This window comes from Cryptomeria japonica, chromosome 3, assembly GCF_030272615.1.
Source record: "Cryptomeria japonica chromosome 3, Sugi_1.0, whole genome shotgun sequence".
Classification (NCBI taxonomy): Eukaryota; Viridiplantae; Streptophyta; class Pinopsida; order Cupressales; family Cupressaceae; genus Cryptomeria; species Cryptomeria japonica.
Genome location: NC_081407.1, coordinates 453365004 through 453383237, shown reverse-complemented (window position 1 = coordinate 453383237; position 18234 = coordinate 453365004). Strand labels below are relative to the sequence as shown.

General features: G+C 37.5%; 1 protein-coding gene across 8 annotated transcripts in view; it reads right to left on the bottom strand.

Annotated features, from left to right (window-relative positions):
* Positions 1-1098: 1098 nt before the first annotated feature.
* Positions 1099-18234, bottom strand: part of LOC131069102 (uncharacterized) — a 156250-nt gene continuing 139114 nt past the window's right edge. For 7 of the 8 annotated variants that reach the window (XM_058007652.2, XM_058009025.2, XM_058004737.2 and 4 more), the window contains 5 exons: positions 5117-5289; positions 4310-4873; positions 4107-4165; positions 3722-3924; positions 1470-3493 (listed from right to left, as the gene is read on the bottom strand). In XM_058007652.2, the coding sequence (XP_057863635.1) occupies positions 1980-3493; positions 3722-3924; positions 4107-4165; positions 4310-4873; positions 5117-5289 (2513 nt within the window). In that variant the 3' untranslated portion in view covers positions 1470-1979. Of the gene's footprint in view, positions 1406-1469; positions 3494-3721; positions 3925-4106; positions 4166-4309; positions 4874-5116; positions 5290-18234 lie in introns of those variants that run through there. The other variant, XR_009112232.2, reaches the window with a different exon arrangement.

Below are 18234 nucleotides of genomic sequence, written 5' to 3'. Positions count from 1 at the left end.
GTTTTGTGATTTCCCCCTTTCATTTGCCTTGACTCTTCAAGGATGCAATCATCCTTTAGTCGATCAAATTCTGTAAATTTATCCTTTGCATTTATGCCTTGTTTGAATGATTCCCAGGATTTAGGTAATCCATCTAGAGTAATCATTGATAGTTCTTGCTTCTCGACGTGATAATCAAATTTTTGCAGTTGATCTCTGAGTGAACCTATCCTCATGAAGTATGAGTTTATTGTTTCACCTTTATTTATACTTATGTGGTTCAACTGTCTTTTTAGAGCTAGGGTTTTGCTCGGATTGTTTATCTCATACATCCTTTCAAGGGTTTTGAACATTTCATAAGCGTTGTCATATTTTGATATAAGTGGTATTATGTGATCCCTTATTGCATCTATCACGATTTTTACAGCTTTATCATTTCCTTCATTCCACACAGTTTTCTCAGGATCGTCTGCAGGTTCGGGCTTGTCTTATTTTATGAATTTGATTACTTTGTTCTCTTTTAATACTATCATAATTCTGACTTTCCAAGCCACAAAATTTATTGCACCTTCGAGTCTATCCTCGAATCTGATTATGTTCGCCATTTTAGAAATCTTCGATTTGCAATGTAAACTTCGCTTTTAGTCTATTCGGATCTTAAGTAGTTAGGCTCTGATACCATGTAAATGTAAAATAGACTGTTATTGTTTCTGTGCAATAAGATTTGTTGTGGCTTCAATATCTGATATGTTAGAGTCAGATCGAAGAAATGAAAATCGATTATGTCTCTTATCGATTTGCCTCTGTAGGTACGAAGTCAAATGTATATATATATGTCACCGGTGTCTTCTGGTTTTGCTTATCCACATCGAACACCCCGTTAAATAGGAAGGATGGCGTATATATATTATTGTCTACATGGAATCGTGCCCCCACAGGGGGTCACGATCCTATGTGGAACCACGTGGTTCCACATAGGGTCGTGACCCCTGTGTGGAGCCACGATCCTCTACACCGGCGTTTCATAACTTTAACCAACCTTAACATTTGCAAAGTGAAATTGTTAGTTAACACTAACAATAATTCCAATGTTTATTAAATCGTAAATAACAGAATGTGCGCTGATACAAACAGATTTGGTTTACGACTGAGACTATAATTTAACAATTGTGACCACTGTTCAGTGTTCATAATTCAGCAATTGGAACATGTATATATTTTGTACTAATTAAAAAATTGCATTGCGACCACTGTTCAGTGTCATTGATTCAACAATGGGCATTGATTACATTTGTGCAGAAGACAAAATATTTAGACACCCAGACGCATGCGTTCACCATCCTACAGTCAAGATTTCACTAGAGCTGTCTGAATGTTGGATCTTTCATTACTGGGCATTGCTGCTGTAACACAAAGTGGTTAATACCTGGCAGGAAACAAAACAATCAAATCAATCCTACAGTCTATTATACAATCACCGAGAGCAATGGTTTTGTTACTATAATGGTCGACATCAATTATAAAAGCACTGTAAAGTGGGCACATTATACAAACTTTTCTAATATTTGCCTATGATATTACATGACAATGCTCAACCACTTCTCCTAGCGGCACCGACAATTGTCAATTTCACCACAAGAACTCAGTATTCTCTGAATTTCCAAAGGTAACTTACAATGGAGGTTAGTATTCTTGAACGTTCAAATCAGCTAGCTTGAGTTGCATGATACTTTCAAAAATCTTGGCTGCTTGCTTCTTTAAGTTACAATGTGCTAGATTAATTTTGCCAAGCACTACTGTCATGCAACTGATAAAAAATGTTCTAGGAGCGAATAAAATATCACCCGTCACATCAACTTTTCCTGTATATCCCCTGGTCTCACTGTGCTCAGAAACTGGAGCGATCTGGAATCAGTTTGACTCAAATCTTAACAATATCAAAGCCAAGTTCAAATCCTCCCATGATTATGCTGCTTATTGTGAAATACTGTATCCTGCCACTATTGCTTTTCCATACTGCCAAATGCGCTAGTTTGAACTTTTAAGCTGGTAATGGCTGGAACCTGAAGGGGAGACTCCATTGGTGAGGGAGTTTCTGAATCATCCTCTGAAGAAGATTTTGCAGAGTAATTCGCCCTTAGTCCTGAACCTGTGCTTACATTCATCACTTCTTTTGGAGTGGAACTAGGACTAGCCTTAGTCAGCTCCACAGAACCTGCTATTTCTGCTGAATCTTCATCTTTCCTGATTCCTGGAAAGCTTGCTTTAGCTAGTTCTCTTAGCATTTTCAACTCGCTTGTTCTGGGGTCAAATTTGATTCCTTTTGATCTTTTTCCTTCTAATGCTCTTGCTCTTCCCCACTGACTCCAGGTTTGACCAGCCTTTGGAGAAGACTCCGCTCTTATTTCACCTGAATCTTGTCCTTGAACTTCACCCTCACTAATTGCAGGAGGAACCGTTCGTGGGTCTATGAAACAAGGAGACCCAGGATGGTATGTAGGAACGTCTTCAGCAACAGTAAATGAAGGTTCAATCTGAGATATCTCAGGCACTCGTTTTTCATGTTCTGCCTCGGGACTAAATGGAACAACTGGAACTAAGCCAATCTTGGGTTGTGAGGGTTCTGGGGTTATGAACTTCGACCAATAATGCTGAGGTATCAAAGGCAAAAATATTCCTCGTACTACCATTTTGAGCCCTAGCTTGAGGGATGGCTTCTGAGATGGTGACAATCTTACAAGGCAATTCATTAAAGCATACCATTCATTAATCAGTTGAGAGACAAAACTGACAAACATAAGTACAAGCATAAAGATGCCAATACATTTGCGATCCTCAGAGGGACTCCCATCAGCTAGGAGCACAAGACTAGCAGCAAAAACCCCTGCCTCACACAGAAGGCAGATACTTTCAACTATTTGCACTCCTCTTCTGATGTATGGCTTCAGTAATACCAGATAGAACAATTGAACTAAAGTAAAACCAAATGCTATACTTGTTTGGCTCCAGGAATGATCTGACAAGGGATATGCCCCAAAAATAATTCCTAATGTTATTCTTCTAAAGAGATCAAGAATAAAGTATGCCGACCTGGCAGATCCAATAACCCTTTGAAATTGTGCTGGTGTTCTCTCTTCGATATCATCTTCAGAATTAACAGCCCTCATCCTTCCAATACCACTTGCACCACTGTCAATCCACTTTGGATTATCTTCATTAACAAATATCAACTTTGCAGGACCTTTACGATCTTCAAATAAAATGCCAAACCTAGCCAGAAAAGATGACGGTAATCCTTCTTTGCGAAACCACTTGCCAATTGCATTCCTACCCACGAATACAGCAATAAATTTACTGCACAAACCAAATTTCTCGTTTTCACTTCTTATTTCTTTGTATTGAGAAAGATCACCCATAAACACTGCAACTATGAGGAAAAGAAAAACTGATAGGAGAAAGGCTGCTGGCAATGCAAGTAATACTACTCCTATAGTGATGCCTGCAGTGGTACCACCTGTATGGAAAACGTACCACCCAAATTCAGCATGATGATAATGTAGCAAGGGCTTCTGGAGAAAAACTGTTTAGCTTTTTTCTATCAAGATTTCAGATCACTCCGTGATCCATCATCAGTTTTTCTCCAGAAGCTCTTGGTAATTTATTACATGGAATGGAAATATCATGTCTTTAATGATGATAAAATGCGTTCACAACAAAAAATTTGTCAGAGCACAGGGATTACCTCTGATGATGAATGCAGATGCTTGACACATGGAAGGAAGTGTAAGTATCAGTATGAAAAGCTCAAATCTAGGAAAAGAAAGAGCTCCTCGGAGAGATGTTTTTGTTCGCCACTTCAGAAAAAGGACTATCAATACATGCAGAGCAAATAAGGCCCCAGCTACAACTCCAAGCCAGAACATATTCATTCCAAAATCCTGCCATCTGCATCAATGGTTATTCAAAAGTAACATAAAAAGCAAGCCCCTTCATGAAAAAGATAACTTCGGAGTTGTACCCCCAGATATTGAACCTCCTTTTTGCTAAGAAACTGATCTGCCCTAACAATGATAAAAAAAAATCTATTCATCAATCCCTGCATATTCTTGAATGTAGATCAATCTTACCCTGTGTAGTGTTTTCCACCATGTAAGAGTTTCGACGCTGATAACCATTCACTTTGATTCTGCAGAAAAATCAGACAATGAAATTAAATTAGTTCGAAGCTTCATAGCAGCAATTTGATGCAATCATTTATTAACTAGAAAATGAAAGGTAGATTGTCTCATGTAATGGATCTGTACATCATTCAGAAGAAGCAAATACTCACTATAAAGTAGCGAATATATTCTCTTAATTCAAGAGCTGGTCCATACATAGTGGAATTTGCTCCTAGCTTCCGCTCCCTATATCCTCTAGCAGTATGCATTACATTCCTAGATTGTTGTAATTCATAATTACAAGCATCCAACGATGGTATCTGCAAACCTGAAAACATCCTTTGACCACCCTTGTGCCAAATGAGTTTCTGACCATGAATGTGCTCCTGTATAAAACTCATGCAGCATTCTAAAGTAGAATGTCTTTCTGCACATAGTTTTTTAATGAATAGTGAGTATTGCAAAGTAGAATCAAGTAAATAATGGTCTCTTTTATGATAATACTTAAATTTGTCAGATATCAAATTGCGCTTGGGATTGACTGTCGACATGGTAGGAATGCCAACCACAAATTGAGGTTCAAAGTTACTTATTAAGGTCTCATGTCTTTTCCAGGGCAGCTTAGCATGAGGAATGAGCCACCTAAGACCCATGGTGGTCTCATGATATTCTATAGGCAAACTGACAGACAACCAACTCGAAAAGGCAAATACTTGTAAATGCCCAGCCATTCCCTGCAAAGAGATTTAAGTTAATAGAGTTATCTGAATGGAAAGAACATAAAACAGTGAAACTCAATAAGAGGAAAACTGCATTTAATATAACTCAACACTAATCAAACAAAATTAAGCATCTTGCATTATAATTAAGAAAGCGCATAACTAGTGTGTCGAGTAGCATATTGCTGAGAAACATGGCTTCATAACCTACACAAATACCACTGCACTGCTTATTAATTGGGTTTGTTATCTACTCACCAAAAGGTTTCTCGATGGATCAGCAATAATGGAACCTGCTATCCCACTTGTTAGAGTTCCTGTAGCTGCTAGAGTAGCTGAGGAGATAGCAAGAACACCAGCAGCAAAAGAGGTAGCTATAAGACCGGCAGCTGTAAATGAATGCAATGCAATGGACATTGCAGGCACAGAATCTGTAAAATTGGATAGAAAACATAGCGAGTTATGTATATTGGTTTAACAGTCTATGACGTCATTTAGGAGAGGGGCAACCTTTCATGCCTACATCAGAATTTTCTAGCTTTGTACTACCTTGTAATGATTTCAAAAGTTAAAGTTCAAACTTACATCTATTCTTGTATGGATATAAACTGAAACAATAATATCTAGCACTTTAAAAAAAGTGAATGCATTACCGAAAAAAGGAAACCATCAGCATATTATGGTGACCAATTAAACAAAAATAGTGAATAATCACATGGTCTTTTACCCAATCTATCTAGAAATGAGAAAAATGCAAGACATTGCTCAGTTACTAATAACTACCCAATGAATTGGCAATCTGATCATGCAATAGCAGGAAGAGTTGAGGAAAGAATATTGATAATAGGCCACTAACTGCTCAATGCAACAAGCACTAATTTCAATACAAATGTGAAAATATTTTCTTTGGTGAAAAATAACACCCAAAAGCACATCAAAAGGAAATACTCAAACAGAATTTAAGAACATCTTTAACATTAAAAAAATATTTATTAGGTTTATCTACCCGTCAGGGCAAAATCTGTTGTAAGATGCATTTATAAAATTACCAATACATCCTTGAATCAGCTACCAAGCGTGGCCATGGTAAAGGAAGTTAAAAGGCCATAGATACAAAGAGGGGTCTTTCAGTTTACATCTACCTGAGAATGAGGGTAATTGTACAGCTCCATTCCCACCCACTTAAAACTTATACTATGCTTCCAATATTGTATCAAATTCAGGTTCAACACTTTGAATGTTGTCAATCAAGTTGATCGCTGAAGTCAAAAGATCCGTCCCTTGACTTTGTATTATGTCCATCCATTCACCTACTGCGATGCCCCTTGAGGTGAGCCTCTCAACTTGCTTGATGGTTCCTTCGTCAATAGATGAAGTTACTAGCTCAACTATCTTAGTAGACTTAGTGATTTTGATCAAAACATTTGTGAGCAATTCTACTTGAGCCTTGAGCGTATCTTTCTTCACTTTCTCATCATATTTGACAATGAGAGATTGGAAGGCCTCTTGAGCATCCTGCTTGGCACCATCATGAGTTTGTTTGCCAAGATCTATTCTTCTCACAGTGTAATCCTCTGCTTGAACTTCATTTGCATTTTTATCCAAAGGAGGTTCCATGACTTCAAAATACTTATTTCTGGCATGATCACTTATTACCCTAGAGATAGTTTTGGCCTTCTTGGTAGTCTTTGGCTTAATAGGAACTAATTGACCAAAATCAAATTTATCTGGAGAAATAGCATGTTTCTTTCTCTTGGGAGTATTTGAAAGTTTGAAACTAACCAATGATGGAAATGCAGAAACATTTTCAAAACTGGAAACTAATGATTGAGAAGCAACCCCTTGATTCTGCAACAGTAGCCACTATAGGTGTAGTAGTTGTAATAACAACAGTTGGAGGATTTTCAATGGATAGCTCATTAGACTTAGTAACTTACAACTAGTTTCTACCAAGAATTTGTCGAAATCATCTAACATGACGGAAGTGACTTTTGGTAGAGAGGAGAAAACATTAACAATATTATCTTGAGAGGTTTCCAATGCAAACTTGTTAGCAAGCACATGTCGAACATTACGAGGAGTAACATTACGAATGGTAGTTCCAACTAGTATTGACTCAATAGTAGAAGTTGTTGGTACATATGAAACTGTAGATCCAAAGAGCACAAAGGTAGGAATAGAAACCTGTGAAGATGAAGTGAACGTTACCAGAGTAGGTGCTTGGGAAACTTGCTCTTGAATCTTCTCTGATTCTCCATCCTTTGAGGTTTCTGGTAAACTTTCTTTAGCAAATTCTTCCTCTTGTCCTTCATCACGCTCTTCCTTTGTAGGTTGATCTTCAACATCTACTACCTCATTGTCTAAATCAAGAGGTTCATAATCCAAGTGTTCCCCTAATACATCTAGTTCCTTCTCCTCCTAAGCACTTGGAGTAGATGATCCAGCCTGCTCCTTTCCTTTACCTTTTCCCACTGTAAATTTGAACCTAGGAGTAGCAGCTGGGGCATTAGGGTCTTACTTGTTCTTTGTTCTCAACTCCAATTTCTTCCCAATAGGTCCTACAATATCTTCTTCTAAACCTGTGGTGAATTCTTTACGTTGAATGACTTTTGATGCGAACCACACATTAGCGTTTGCAAGAATCTTTTAGAACAAGGTTTTTATGGAAACAACCTCCTTTTGTGGCCATTGAATCAAAGAAAGGGGAGCATTGAAGGTCTTCTGGTACATCTGTCAAGTTGAGATCAATTATTTGTTTTTTGGTGAGACGGCAATAATCAAGCTTCTTGATATCCTTCTCTGTCCGACAATCTATCCAAATATATTCAATCCTGTGAACATGAGAATAAGACCTTTTCAACTTGTTCTTCATGCTTTTATAATCAAAATCCTTTCGGGCTCTGAAAAACTTCATTGTGACTCTTCTCATTTCTTCATCCATAGCTCTAGCTTTAAAAACTAAATTAATTGAATACCTCCCAATGGACAAAGAAAACTTGAAACCTAGCCTATGTGAACTTGATTGTCTCTCATGAACATATATACCTAGGTTACCGGTTCCTCAAAGTTTTCTCCTGAATCCAGGTACGATACGATTCAGATTCGGATTCGAACTAGAATCCTTGTGGAATCGGATAGGGTTCCTCCATCTTCCTGCTAAAACGCATCCGCGTTTTGACCCACGAATCCCGATGCATCTGATGTCGACATGGAGATTCCATGGCATATTTTTGATGAATCCACGTCACGCACGATTTTTGAGGGTTTTTTTTGACTTCGTGGAATGAAAATGGGTCATTTAAACCCTAAAACGAAAAGTGAAAATACATTTCGTTTTTGTCTTTGGTGGATAGAGAAAAGGGCACGATGCTTCATTTTTGCCTTTTACGGACAGAGAAAAGGGCACGGCACAGACAGAGAACCGTCCATTCCTTCCTCGCGGCGACGCGCACAGGAGCGACGGCAACGACAACGGCATGCAGGTATGTAAAATGTTTAATTTGTTTCAAAAAAATCCTCTACTATAGCTTTAACTTTTAGATTTTTATTTTTATCTATTTGTTTATTAATTTAGATTTTATCAATGAAATCAAATATAAATTTATCAATTAATGATTTATATTTTAATAGTGTTCCACAACCGCTGGGGACGGAGGGACGCGGGGATGCGGGGACAAAGGGCCTAAGTTTGGGGACAGCGAGGGGACGGCGGGGGGACAATGGCGGGGTGGTGGTGCTGATATAGTTATACATATACTTATAGTACTTGAAAAACTAGTTGTGAATAGATGTATAACAGTAAAAGAATTACATTTAAATGAAACTAAAGGAAATTAGTAAAATTATAAATAGCAAAATTTAAAATACTAAATCTAAATACGAAGATCTCTAAGTTTTTTCTCCTCTTCAGCTAACTGGTAAAAAAAATCAGAATTAGAAATGTGAATGAAATCAGTAGTTTCAGTGGTTTTTAATTGCATTGGGGAAGGGGTGGGGCCCACGTCAAATTAAGGTTACCCCCAAACCCCCAAAAATCTATCAAAATTTTAAAAAAATAAAATTTTCAATTTCTTTTCGACGTATTCAAATGGGAGACTCCTGCAAGTCTCCCCACCCCTCAAAAGACACCTGGGAGTCTTTGAAGGAGTCTTGGAAATGCCTGGAAATCTCCCAAGGAGTCTTGGAAATGCCTGGGAGTCTCCCAAGGAGTCTTGGAGACACCTAGGAGTCTCCCAAGGAGTTTCCCAAGGATTCTTGGAGACGTCAAGACATCTCCCAAGGAAACTTGGAGACGTCTCGACGTCTCCAAGAATACTTGAAGCCGTGGAGACGTCTCCTCGTCTCCGGTGGAGCACCAACGGCGATGGTGGGACAGCGGGAAACGCCACGTCCCCGTTTCCCTATCCCGGAAACGTCTCCATCTTGAAAACACGGGTTTGAGGAGGGGAGAACGCATTTCCATGGAACACTGTATTTTAACTTATATAAATAATAAATGTTAGATATTTAAATTTAATTTAATGTGAAAATAAAATTATTCATAATCTTTAAGTAAACATATATATGATAATGATATTTTTACAAATTTTTAAATTACAAAATAGTTAAAATATTCATATTTAAAAAATAATAATGCAAATTGAAATTAAATATGATATTTAATTTACTTTGTATTATTATTATTTTAAATAAGAATATTTTAATTATTGTGTAATTTAGAAGTTTGTAAATATATTAATATCGTTATAGGTTACTTTCATAATTATTAATAATTTCACTTTCACTTTAAATTAAATTTAAATATTTAACATTTATAATTTATTGTTTAAAATTAAATTTTAATAATTATTTTTTAACTTGTTGTAGATAGCATAATGGCAATGACTGCTAGCTCTATTCCTCAACGGACCTTCAAAACCGACCCAAATTCACCTTTATGGAAATATGTAAAAATAACAGACCAAGTAAAAGAAGGTGGAACATTAAATTGGATATGCAACTTTTGTAGTGCGAAATATACTAGCTCTTATAGCCGTGTCAAAGCCCATTTTTGTGCTATTTCCCAACAAGGAATCAAACCATGTCCAGGAAAGGATGAAAATGGGTTACCACCTCAACAAATAGTAAGATATATTAGAGAGCAAGAGGAAGCAGATGCAAGAGTTGCTCGTGCCTCAAACCATCCTTTGTTGAGAGGAAGAGGAAGTAGATCAAAGAGGCCCCCTACTTCTCCATCTCATAGTATATTTCCCGATATCGTGGTAGAGAGCCACCCATTCTTGGGCAACGTTGATGAAGACCCTGTTATTGTGAAGAGAAGCAAGGAACCATTAGAGAGAGCATTTTAGAATGATGCTAGAGTAATTGCATATCAATCCGTTGGAAGATGTCTATATGCAAACGGTTTGTCATTTAATGTGTTACAATCACCATATTGGCAGGATATGTTGAGAAAGGTAAATGAAGCTCCACAAGGGTACACAAGGCCAGGTTATGAGAAGGTGTGTAGCACCTTACTATCAAAGAAGGTAAAAAGCATAGACAATGCATTGGCTCCCATTAGAAATTCATGGAAACAAACAGGGGTGTCCATCATTTCTAATGGATGGAAGGATACCAAAAATCAGCCATTACTTAATGTAATTGCAATGTGCCCTAAAGGGGCAATGTTTTTGAAAGTTGTGGATTGTGAGGGACATGTGAAGGATGCACAATTTATTGCTAACATCCTTATACAATGCATTCAGAATGTGGGACCTCAAAATGTTGTCCAAGTAATAACGAGCGATGCAAAGAATTGTAGAGTTGCAAGTATGTTGATTGAAACATGGTTTGAAAATATATATTGGACACCTTGTGCTGTCCACTCTCTCAACCTCATGCTACAAATGTTGGGTAAGAAAATACATTGGATCAAACAAATCTATGTTGAGGCTGAAGAGATCCAAATGTTCATCACAAACCATAGCATGTCACAGGCCATTTTCAAATCATTCTCACAGTTGGAGTTGCTAAAGGTAATTGAAACACTTCAATTTTAAAAATTTACATTTCACTTTAGTAACCACCAACTTATTTTTTAAATTTGATCATGTCTTCTTTGTATTTTAATTTTCATTTTTTATTTTTGAATAGGTTGCTAAGACTCGATTTGCATCCAACACAATCCGTAATGCCCCGCCAGGAAACCCCTCGAAAGTTGGATAATTAAGTGATAACCTAAAAATATATTAGGGGTTTGGGTAGCTTAAACATTAATTAAAGATTAATTGTACCCCGCTCATGGTTGAGTGCTAGTACAAACTCAGGATGCAGTGGGAAACCAACAACCTTGTCTTCACGAAAGGATTGTTTGGGTCTGCATGAGACTTGGATGGGGTCGAGGGTTTGGGAGAGGCTACCAAGATAACCCAAGATCGGGGTCGGGCCCTATGGAGGCCTGCCAGGATAACCATTCCAAGCTATGTGATGACACTCTTCCCTTATGGTCACTAGTGTGTAGCCTTGTTGATATCACCTGGAGTTTTGTTGTGGAGTCATGTTTTGGGAGTATATGCTTTATGTGTGTTTCCCGATGTCATGTTTAGACCATGTGTGCATACCTTGTAGGTTGCTAGTGGGTCTTATTTCTATCTCCTAGCACGGTGGGGTGGTTCTTTTTGAGCCACATGGTCGGGTGGTAGTGCCACTTTCCATCAGGTGTGTTTGTTCCTTCTTGCGGGAGTTGGCTTCACAGGCGTTCCAATTGCTCTTTTGGATTTGAGCATCTTGCATTTCCATGTGGATCCTATTTGTCATCTTGGATCATTCATTGTAAATCTTGGACCTTATATGGCCAATTGTATTATTTGTTATGTATGCCTTCATGGCAAGATGTAATTTTAATGTAAACATTATGTGTTCTTATGAGACTCAGTGATTAAGTGCAATGCAATATTATTTCAATCTTGAAATGTAAAAGAAATGTATTGATGAGAATTAGATGGTTAAATGTATATCTTTAATTAGTATCATTGATGTAATGTAATGGAAAGAATCATCAGGAATGAAACATAGACATGTTAATGATATCACATGCAATTGAATGAAATAATCATTGTATAGTGTAATTATGTCTTTATGATTAAATCATCTTAAGTGGATTAATTAACGTTAAGCAATATTTAGTTTAATTATGTAAACCATGTTGGGAAACCCTTTAGGTGTTAAGTCTTTTGTTTGTGCAAATTAAATGTAATGTTTATCTTAAGGCATCATTTAGTTTATTAAAGTTTAAAAAAAGAATTATTTACACTCTCTTTCAAGTGTTTTCGTTTAATCCCTTCGGGGTTTCCTGGCGAGGCATCACACAATCGTCTTGAGGCGACTTAGGAAGGTGCGAGTGCCACTTGCTAGCATGGTAATTAGTCAAAGTTGGTCCCTATGGAGGCAATCCAATACTGAAAGGGCAACAAATGTAAAGCACATGATCCTAGATGACACTTGGTGGGAACAAGTGGAATATCTTTTGAGTTTCACTGAGCCCATCATGAGTATGATGTGTTATATTGACATGGATCACCCATGTTTGGGAGAGGTATACGATGGCATTGACTCGATGATTGAGAAAATGAAAGTCATCATCAATGCAAAAGAGCAAGATTTCGAAGAAACTTTCTTCAAAGAAGTTCAGTCAATTTGTGTTAAGCGGTGGAACAAAATGACCACCCCACTACATCTTCTTGCATTGGCATTGCCTCCCAAATTTTATAGTGATGAAATGCTTGCTAAGCCATCAAGGGTACCACCATATAGAGATTCAGAAGTCAGTGACGGGTGTAGGACAGCACTTACTAAACTCTTCCTCGATTCTAAAATGGAGGATTTAATGACAAGTGAATTTGCTGATTTTGTAGCCTCCAATGGTCAAAGTGTTTCCGCTCTCCGTGACAAGTATAAGAAGGATGCTCATGCTTGGTGGTACCTCAATGGCCATACATCACCACACCTTCAAACTCTTGTAATTAAGCTTTTATCGCAAGTTCCTTAATTTTTATTGCTCTCTAAATTTATATTGTTTACTATTTTAAAATAATTAAATTATTAATTTCAAATTTAAAGTTAATTTTATAATTGCAGCCCTCTAACTTTGTGTCAATTTTTCAATAGGTTGCTAGTTCCTCTTCATCTGAGCGAAATTGGAGCACATACTCCTTTATCCACTCAGTGAAACACAACCAATTGACAGCAAGTAAGGCGGAATAACTTGTTTATGTGCATTCAAACTTGCACCTTCTTACTCATAAACAAAATGAGTACAAGGATGGGGGCACAAAGTCTGGGATGTAGATCTAGAGCGAACTAATTTGGATTTTTCAGCTGCCACAAAATCTGTACTTTCTGGGGAGTACAATAGCCAATTTGTTGCTAGTGCAAGTGGCAGTGAGGCTGCATGTGGTTCCACTACTCTAGCTACATCATCTAATGTCAATGATGATGTTGATCTTGATCTTCCTAGTGACCCATATGATGTTGATTCTAAATTTAATTTTTGTTTCTACTTTTTAGGCTGCATATATGTATTTATTTATGATTTTTACATTTTTTTGTACAAACGTACCCAAACCCCCCCAAAAAAAATTGTCGTACTGGCGTGCCCTACCCACGTACCCTACCCGTACCTATACCGACAACTTAGACATATACCATTTACCATGCTAATTCCATCAAGACAATCTTGTCAAATGGATACCTAGGAAGCATGAATGGTTGGTCGTCAAAACAACCAACTCTCAAGTAAGTGAAGGTGGGAAATTGAAGAAACATGCATCCTTACTTATTAACCATTTCCCAAGCCTGATCTGAAACTCTTTTATCTTCTAGACTCTTGTCAAACAAACAAAAAAAGTGACCAAAGAAAGCATCATTGATTCTTCTGAAATGATATTGACTTTGCTTCAAAGTCAACTGTGGGTAGTACTTCTAGATAGGAATAGACCTTATGTCACCTTCTATAGATAGACCTGGAAAATTTCTCATGGCAGCTCCAGCATATACCAAGTATGAAGTCATACAAAACTTTAAGGTGGTAGGAACCTTATAAAACTAGTCACAAAGTGCATCACTTATTTGCCTTCCCCAAAAGATCCTCTTGTTATTTTGTCTTATGACATGAATGTACTGATAGTCTGATACATACATTCATAGTATGCATCTGAAGTTGGCAAACCTTTTACCCTACTAACAAGAGTGATTAAGCCATTCACTTCTTCTATGAAATAACGTTGGTGAATAGTCTTAGGCCACCTAGCAATGGTTGGCCTAGGAGTCTTCAACCAATTATCATTAATATTCTTCTTGTGCCTGTTAGAATTCTTCTCAGAATAGACTTCAGTTGACTCTATATTTAGATTGGCAAAAGAATCTATATCTGGACATTTGAACAATGTATCAAAGAAATCTTCATCCAAAACTAACACCTTATTCCCATTAGCATCTTTGACACTTCTAGTCATTGGATTAGAACGACTAGCCATTGCAAGCACGAACTCAGGATTCTGAACTGACATAGGAAAGGTTTCAACCAAATGTATACTACTATAGATAATGGGTTCCAAAATAGTAATTAGGAAGATTCTCGACCCTTTTGAGAAACTCATCCAAGCCTACATGACCAACCTCTGTATCCCTGATATGCTCAATGTTGGAGGCCACCAAAGACTCTGGAAAGGTAGGATGAGGATCTTGCTTTTTGAACTTCATCTTTTTCTGACTTGGAGAAGGTTAAGTCATCTGATAGACACTGTGACTACAATGTATTTGTGAAAAATCTCCTGAGTTAGCATGAAGCATCTTCATTGGAACAATAAGACTGAAAATGCTTTGTCTTCAAAGGCCTTCCAAGAGTTGGAATTTTCTTCTCCATACTTAGAAAAATTCTAAGTAAACAAGTGTATCTCTTATATTTCTACACTTAAAATTTCTAAGTGTAGATGTCAATCGGGTCTGTAGGCATGATTTACACCTAGGATAGCTTATGAAATGCAGGGCGCAAATCGGGTCTATAGACCCGATTGACACCAACAAAGGTAAATAAAAAATAAGTGCAAGTCGGGTTTGTGACCCTGACATACACTTGGGGAAGAACGACTCGTGTAAGTCAGCTTCATAGATCTGACTTACAACACAAAGAAATGCAACCACAAAAGGGGGTGGTGTAGGTCGAGTCTGTGAACCCGGCTTACACCATGGTAAAACTTGGTGGAAGTGTTGGTCAGGTTCATAGACCCGACCTACACCGTTTTGTTGGTGTAGTTCGGATCTACGAATCCAAACAACACCATGAACATCAAGTCATTGCTCAACACAATATTGCAAGGGATACGGTGTCGTTCAGGTTTGCAGGCCCAAACAACACCTGAGCTCAATGAAGTTCAAGTCTACAGACCCAAACGACACCGAGTGGCATTGTTGTTTAAAGTTAAAATGCCCAAAAACTACAGACATGATGTCGCTCGGATCTTTGGATCCAAATGACACCATGGCTGTAGTATTATGCTACATGCGAATTTAACCTAAAGGAAGACACAAATCAAAAACCCTAAACACAAAAAGAAGGGACAAAAAGAAAAAAACATACCTAGAGCGATAATGACGAGGGTGATGCTTCTCACAAGAGATCCCGATGCAAACCAGGGCACAAAGAAAGGAAAATAGAAACAGAGAAAGCCAAAAAAAGAAATAAATAAAAATGATTAAGCGTAATCAAACTCAAACTCATTTAATACAAGGTGAATAATAAACTAGGTTGCCAGTTCGGGTTCGGGTTTGAAGAACCCAGTACGCCCGTATGGCAAAATTTTGAAAAGGGGTTTGGGTTCGTTAGTACAAAAACATGTAAATTTTTTTTATATATATATATATTTTGATATTTGTGAAGCCTATAAGCATGAATTAAAATATGCATGTCACATAGCATCATATAAACAACAAAACAAACATAAACTTGTAATCATAGCATCATGATCATACCATAATTGATAATAGCATCATATACATCAAGTTTAATATCAAAATGACAAATATTCAAGTATCATTGTTTCAACTTTCAACAATATAAACTTAAAGTTTAATCATCAAATGGATCATCTAATTCTTCATCCTCCTCCTCCTCCTCCTCCTCCTCCTCCTCCTCATTGACATTGACATTACATGAGCCAATGCCACTTGCACTTGCACTATAAGTTGGCTCAATTTCCGAGTCATCAAGTGTCAATGCAAGAAGCTGAGAAGCAGGAGCATCCAAATCAGTATGCTTTGGCTCTATATCCCACATCTTTGTTTCCCCTTGTGTGTAGTCATGTTGTTTGTGTGAAAGAAGACGTAGGTTGGAATGCACATATACTAAATTCTCCGCTCTTTTTGATAGCAGCCTATTGCGCTTTACTGAGTGGATGAAAGAGTATGTGCTCCAATTTCTTTCTGAAGCAGATGAACTAGCAGCCTATGAAGACAAAGTAAACAATTAAAGTTATACATTAATAAAAATAAAATTACTAGCAACCTATGAAGACAAAGTAAACTATAAATAAACTAAAACTTGTAAATTTAAAATTTTAATTAATTAAACTTACTTGTGATAAAACTTTTATAGCGAGGGGTTGTAGGTGTTGGAAGCATGTGCCATGGAAGTACCACCAACTATGAGCATCTTTCTTGGATCTATGACGAAGTGCATCAACACTTAGACCATTCCCATTTGCGAATTCTATGAACTCATTTGTAACAACATCTCGCAAATCATCATCGGGATATAGTCTAAGAAATGCTGCCTTGTACCCATCAGATACTTCTAGATCTCTCCATGGTGGAATCCTTCCTGGTTTATCAAGAAACTGATTTCTATAGTACTTAGGTGTCAAGGCATAGGCAAGAAGGTGCAAAGGAGTGGTCATCTTATTCCACCTCTCTACAATAATTACTTCCAGTTCTTTGAAGAATTTCTCCTGAGGATCATTCTCTTTTTCATTTATAGTGACCTTTATTTTTTCAAGCATTGAATCAATGCCATCATAAATCTCACCTATGCAAGGCCTATCCATGTCTGTATAGCGAATCATGCTCATGATGGGCTCAATGATACTTAGGAGATATGTAACAAGATCCCACCATTTCTCATTCAATATTCTATCCCTAATTTTTTTTGCCCTCTCAGTGCTACTTTGCTTCCATACAGTCCAATTGGTGTTGATCACCATATTGCATAGTGCCACTCTAACTTTCACAAGTCGTCTTAAGACGATTGTGTTTGATGCAAAACGGGTCTCAGCAACCTATAACACAAATTAATGCCAAATGATTAAAAAATAAAGCCAAACTTTAAAGAAGAATACACAATATAGCTTACACAATGAAATTATTAACATTGAAAATTCAAAAAAATCAGAAAATGTAAAATTAAATTACTATTTCATTTACCTTCAATAGCTCCAAATTCGAATAGGTTCTAAAAATCCCTTGAGACATGTGGTGGTTTGTGATGATCATCTAGATGTCCTCAGCCTCTACATACACATCTCTGATCCATTTTATTTTTTGCCCAGTCCTTTGTAGCATAAGATTGAGTGAATGTACCGCACAAGGTGTCCAAAAGATGTGATCATAGCGTTGCTCAACCAACAAACCAGCAGCTCTACAATTTTTTGCATTGTCCGTTATGACTTGGACAACATTGCGGGGTCCCACAGACTCAATGGCAGAGATGAGAATTTCTGCAATAAATTGGACATCTTTTATTTGGCCCTCACAATCCACAGCTCTCAAAAACATTGCCCCTTTAGGGGACACCGCTATGACATTGATCAAGGGACGGTTTTTAGCATCTTTCCACCCATCTGAAACAATTGTTACACCTGTCTCAACCCATGAATCCCTTATGGGTTTCAATGCATCTTCAACCCTCTTCACCTCTTTCTCCAATAATGTTCCACGTACCTTCTCATAACCGGGGCCCTTATACCCTCTTGGTGCCTCATTAACACTTTTTATCATTTGCTTCCAATATGGGGAGCGAACAACATTGAATGACAACCCATTTGCATAAATGCACCTTACTATATCTTGATCAGCATTGTCTCTACTCTCATTTTGGAATGCGGTTTCTAAAGGCCTCTTTGTTCTTTTACGTGTCAAGGGTGGTTCACTTTGAGGTTCATTTGTGGCAAAGAAGGGGTGGTCTTCTACTACAATACTGGGATTAGAAGGGCCTTGCATTCCCCTTGTTTTCTTTGATGTGGTTTGGTTCAATCTAAGGGCTTCCCTCTCTTCTGCCGCCTCATGCTCCCTAATATATTTCATCACTGTCTCATTTGGTATAGGTTTACCATTTTTTCCAGGGC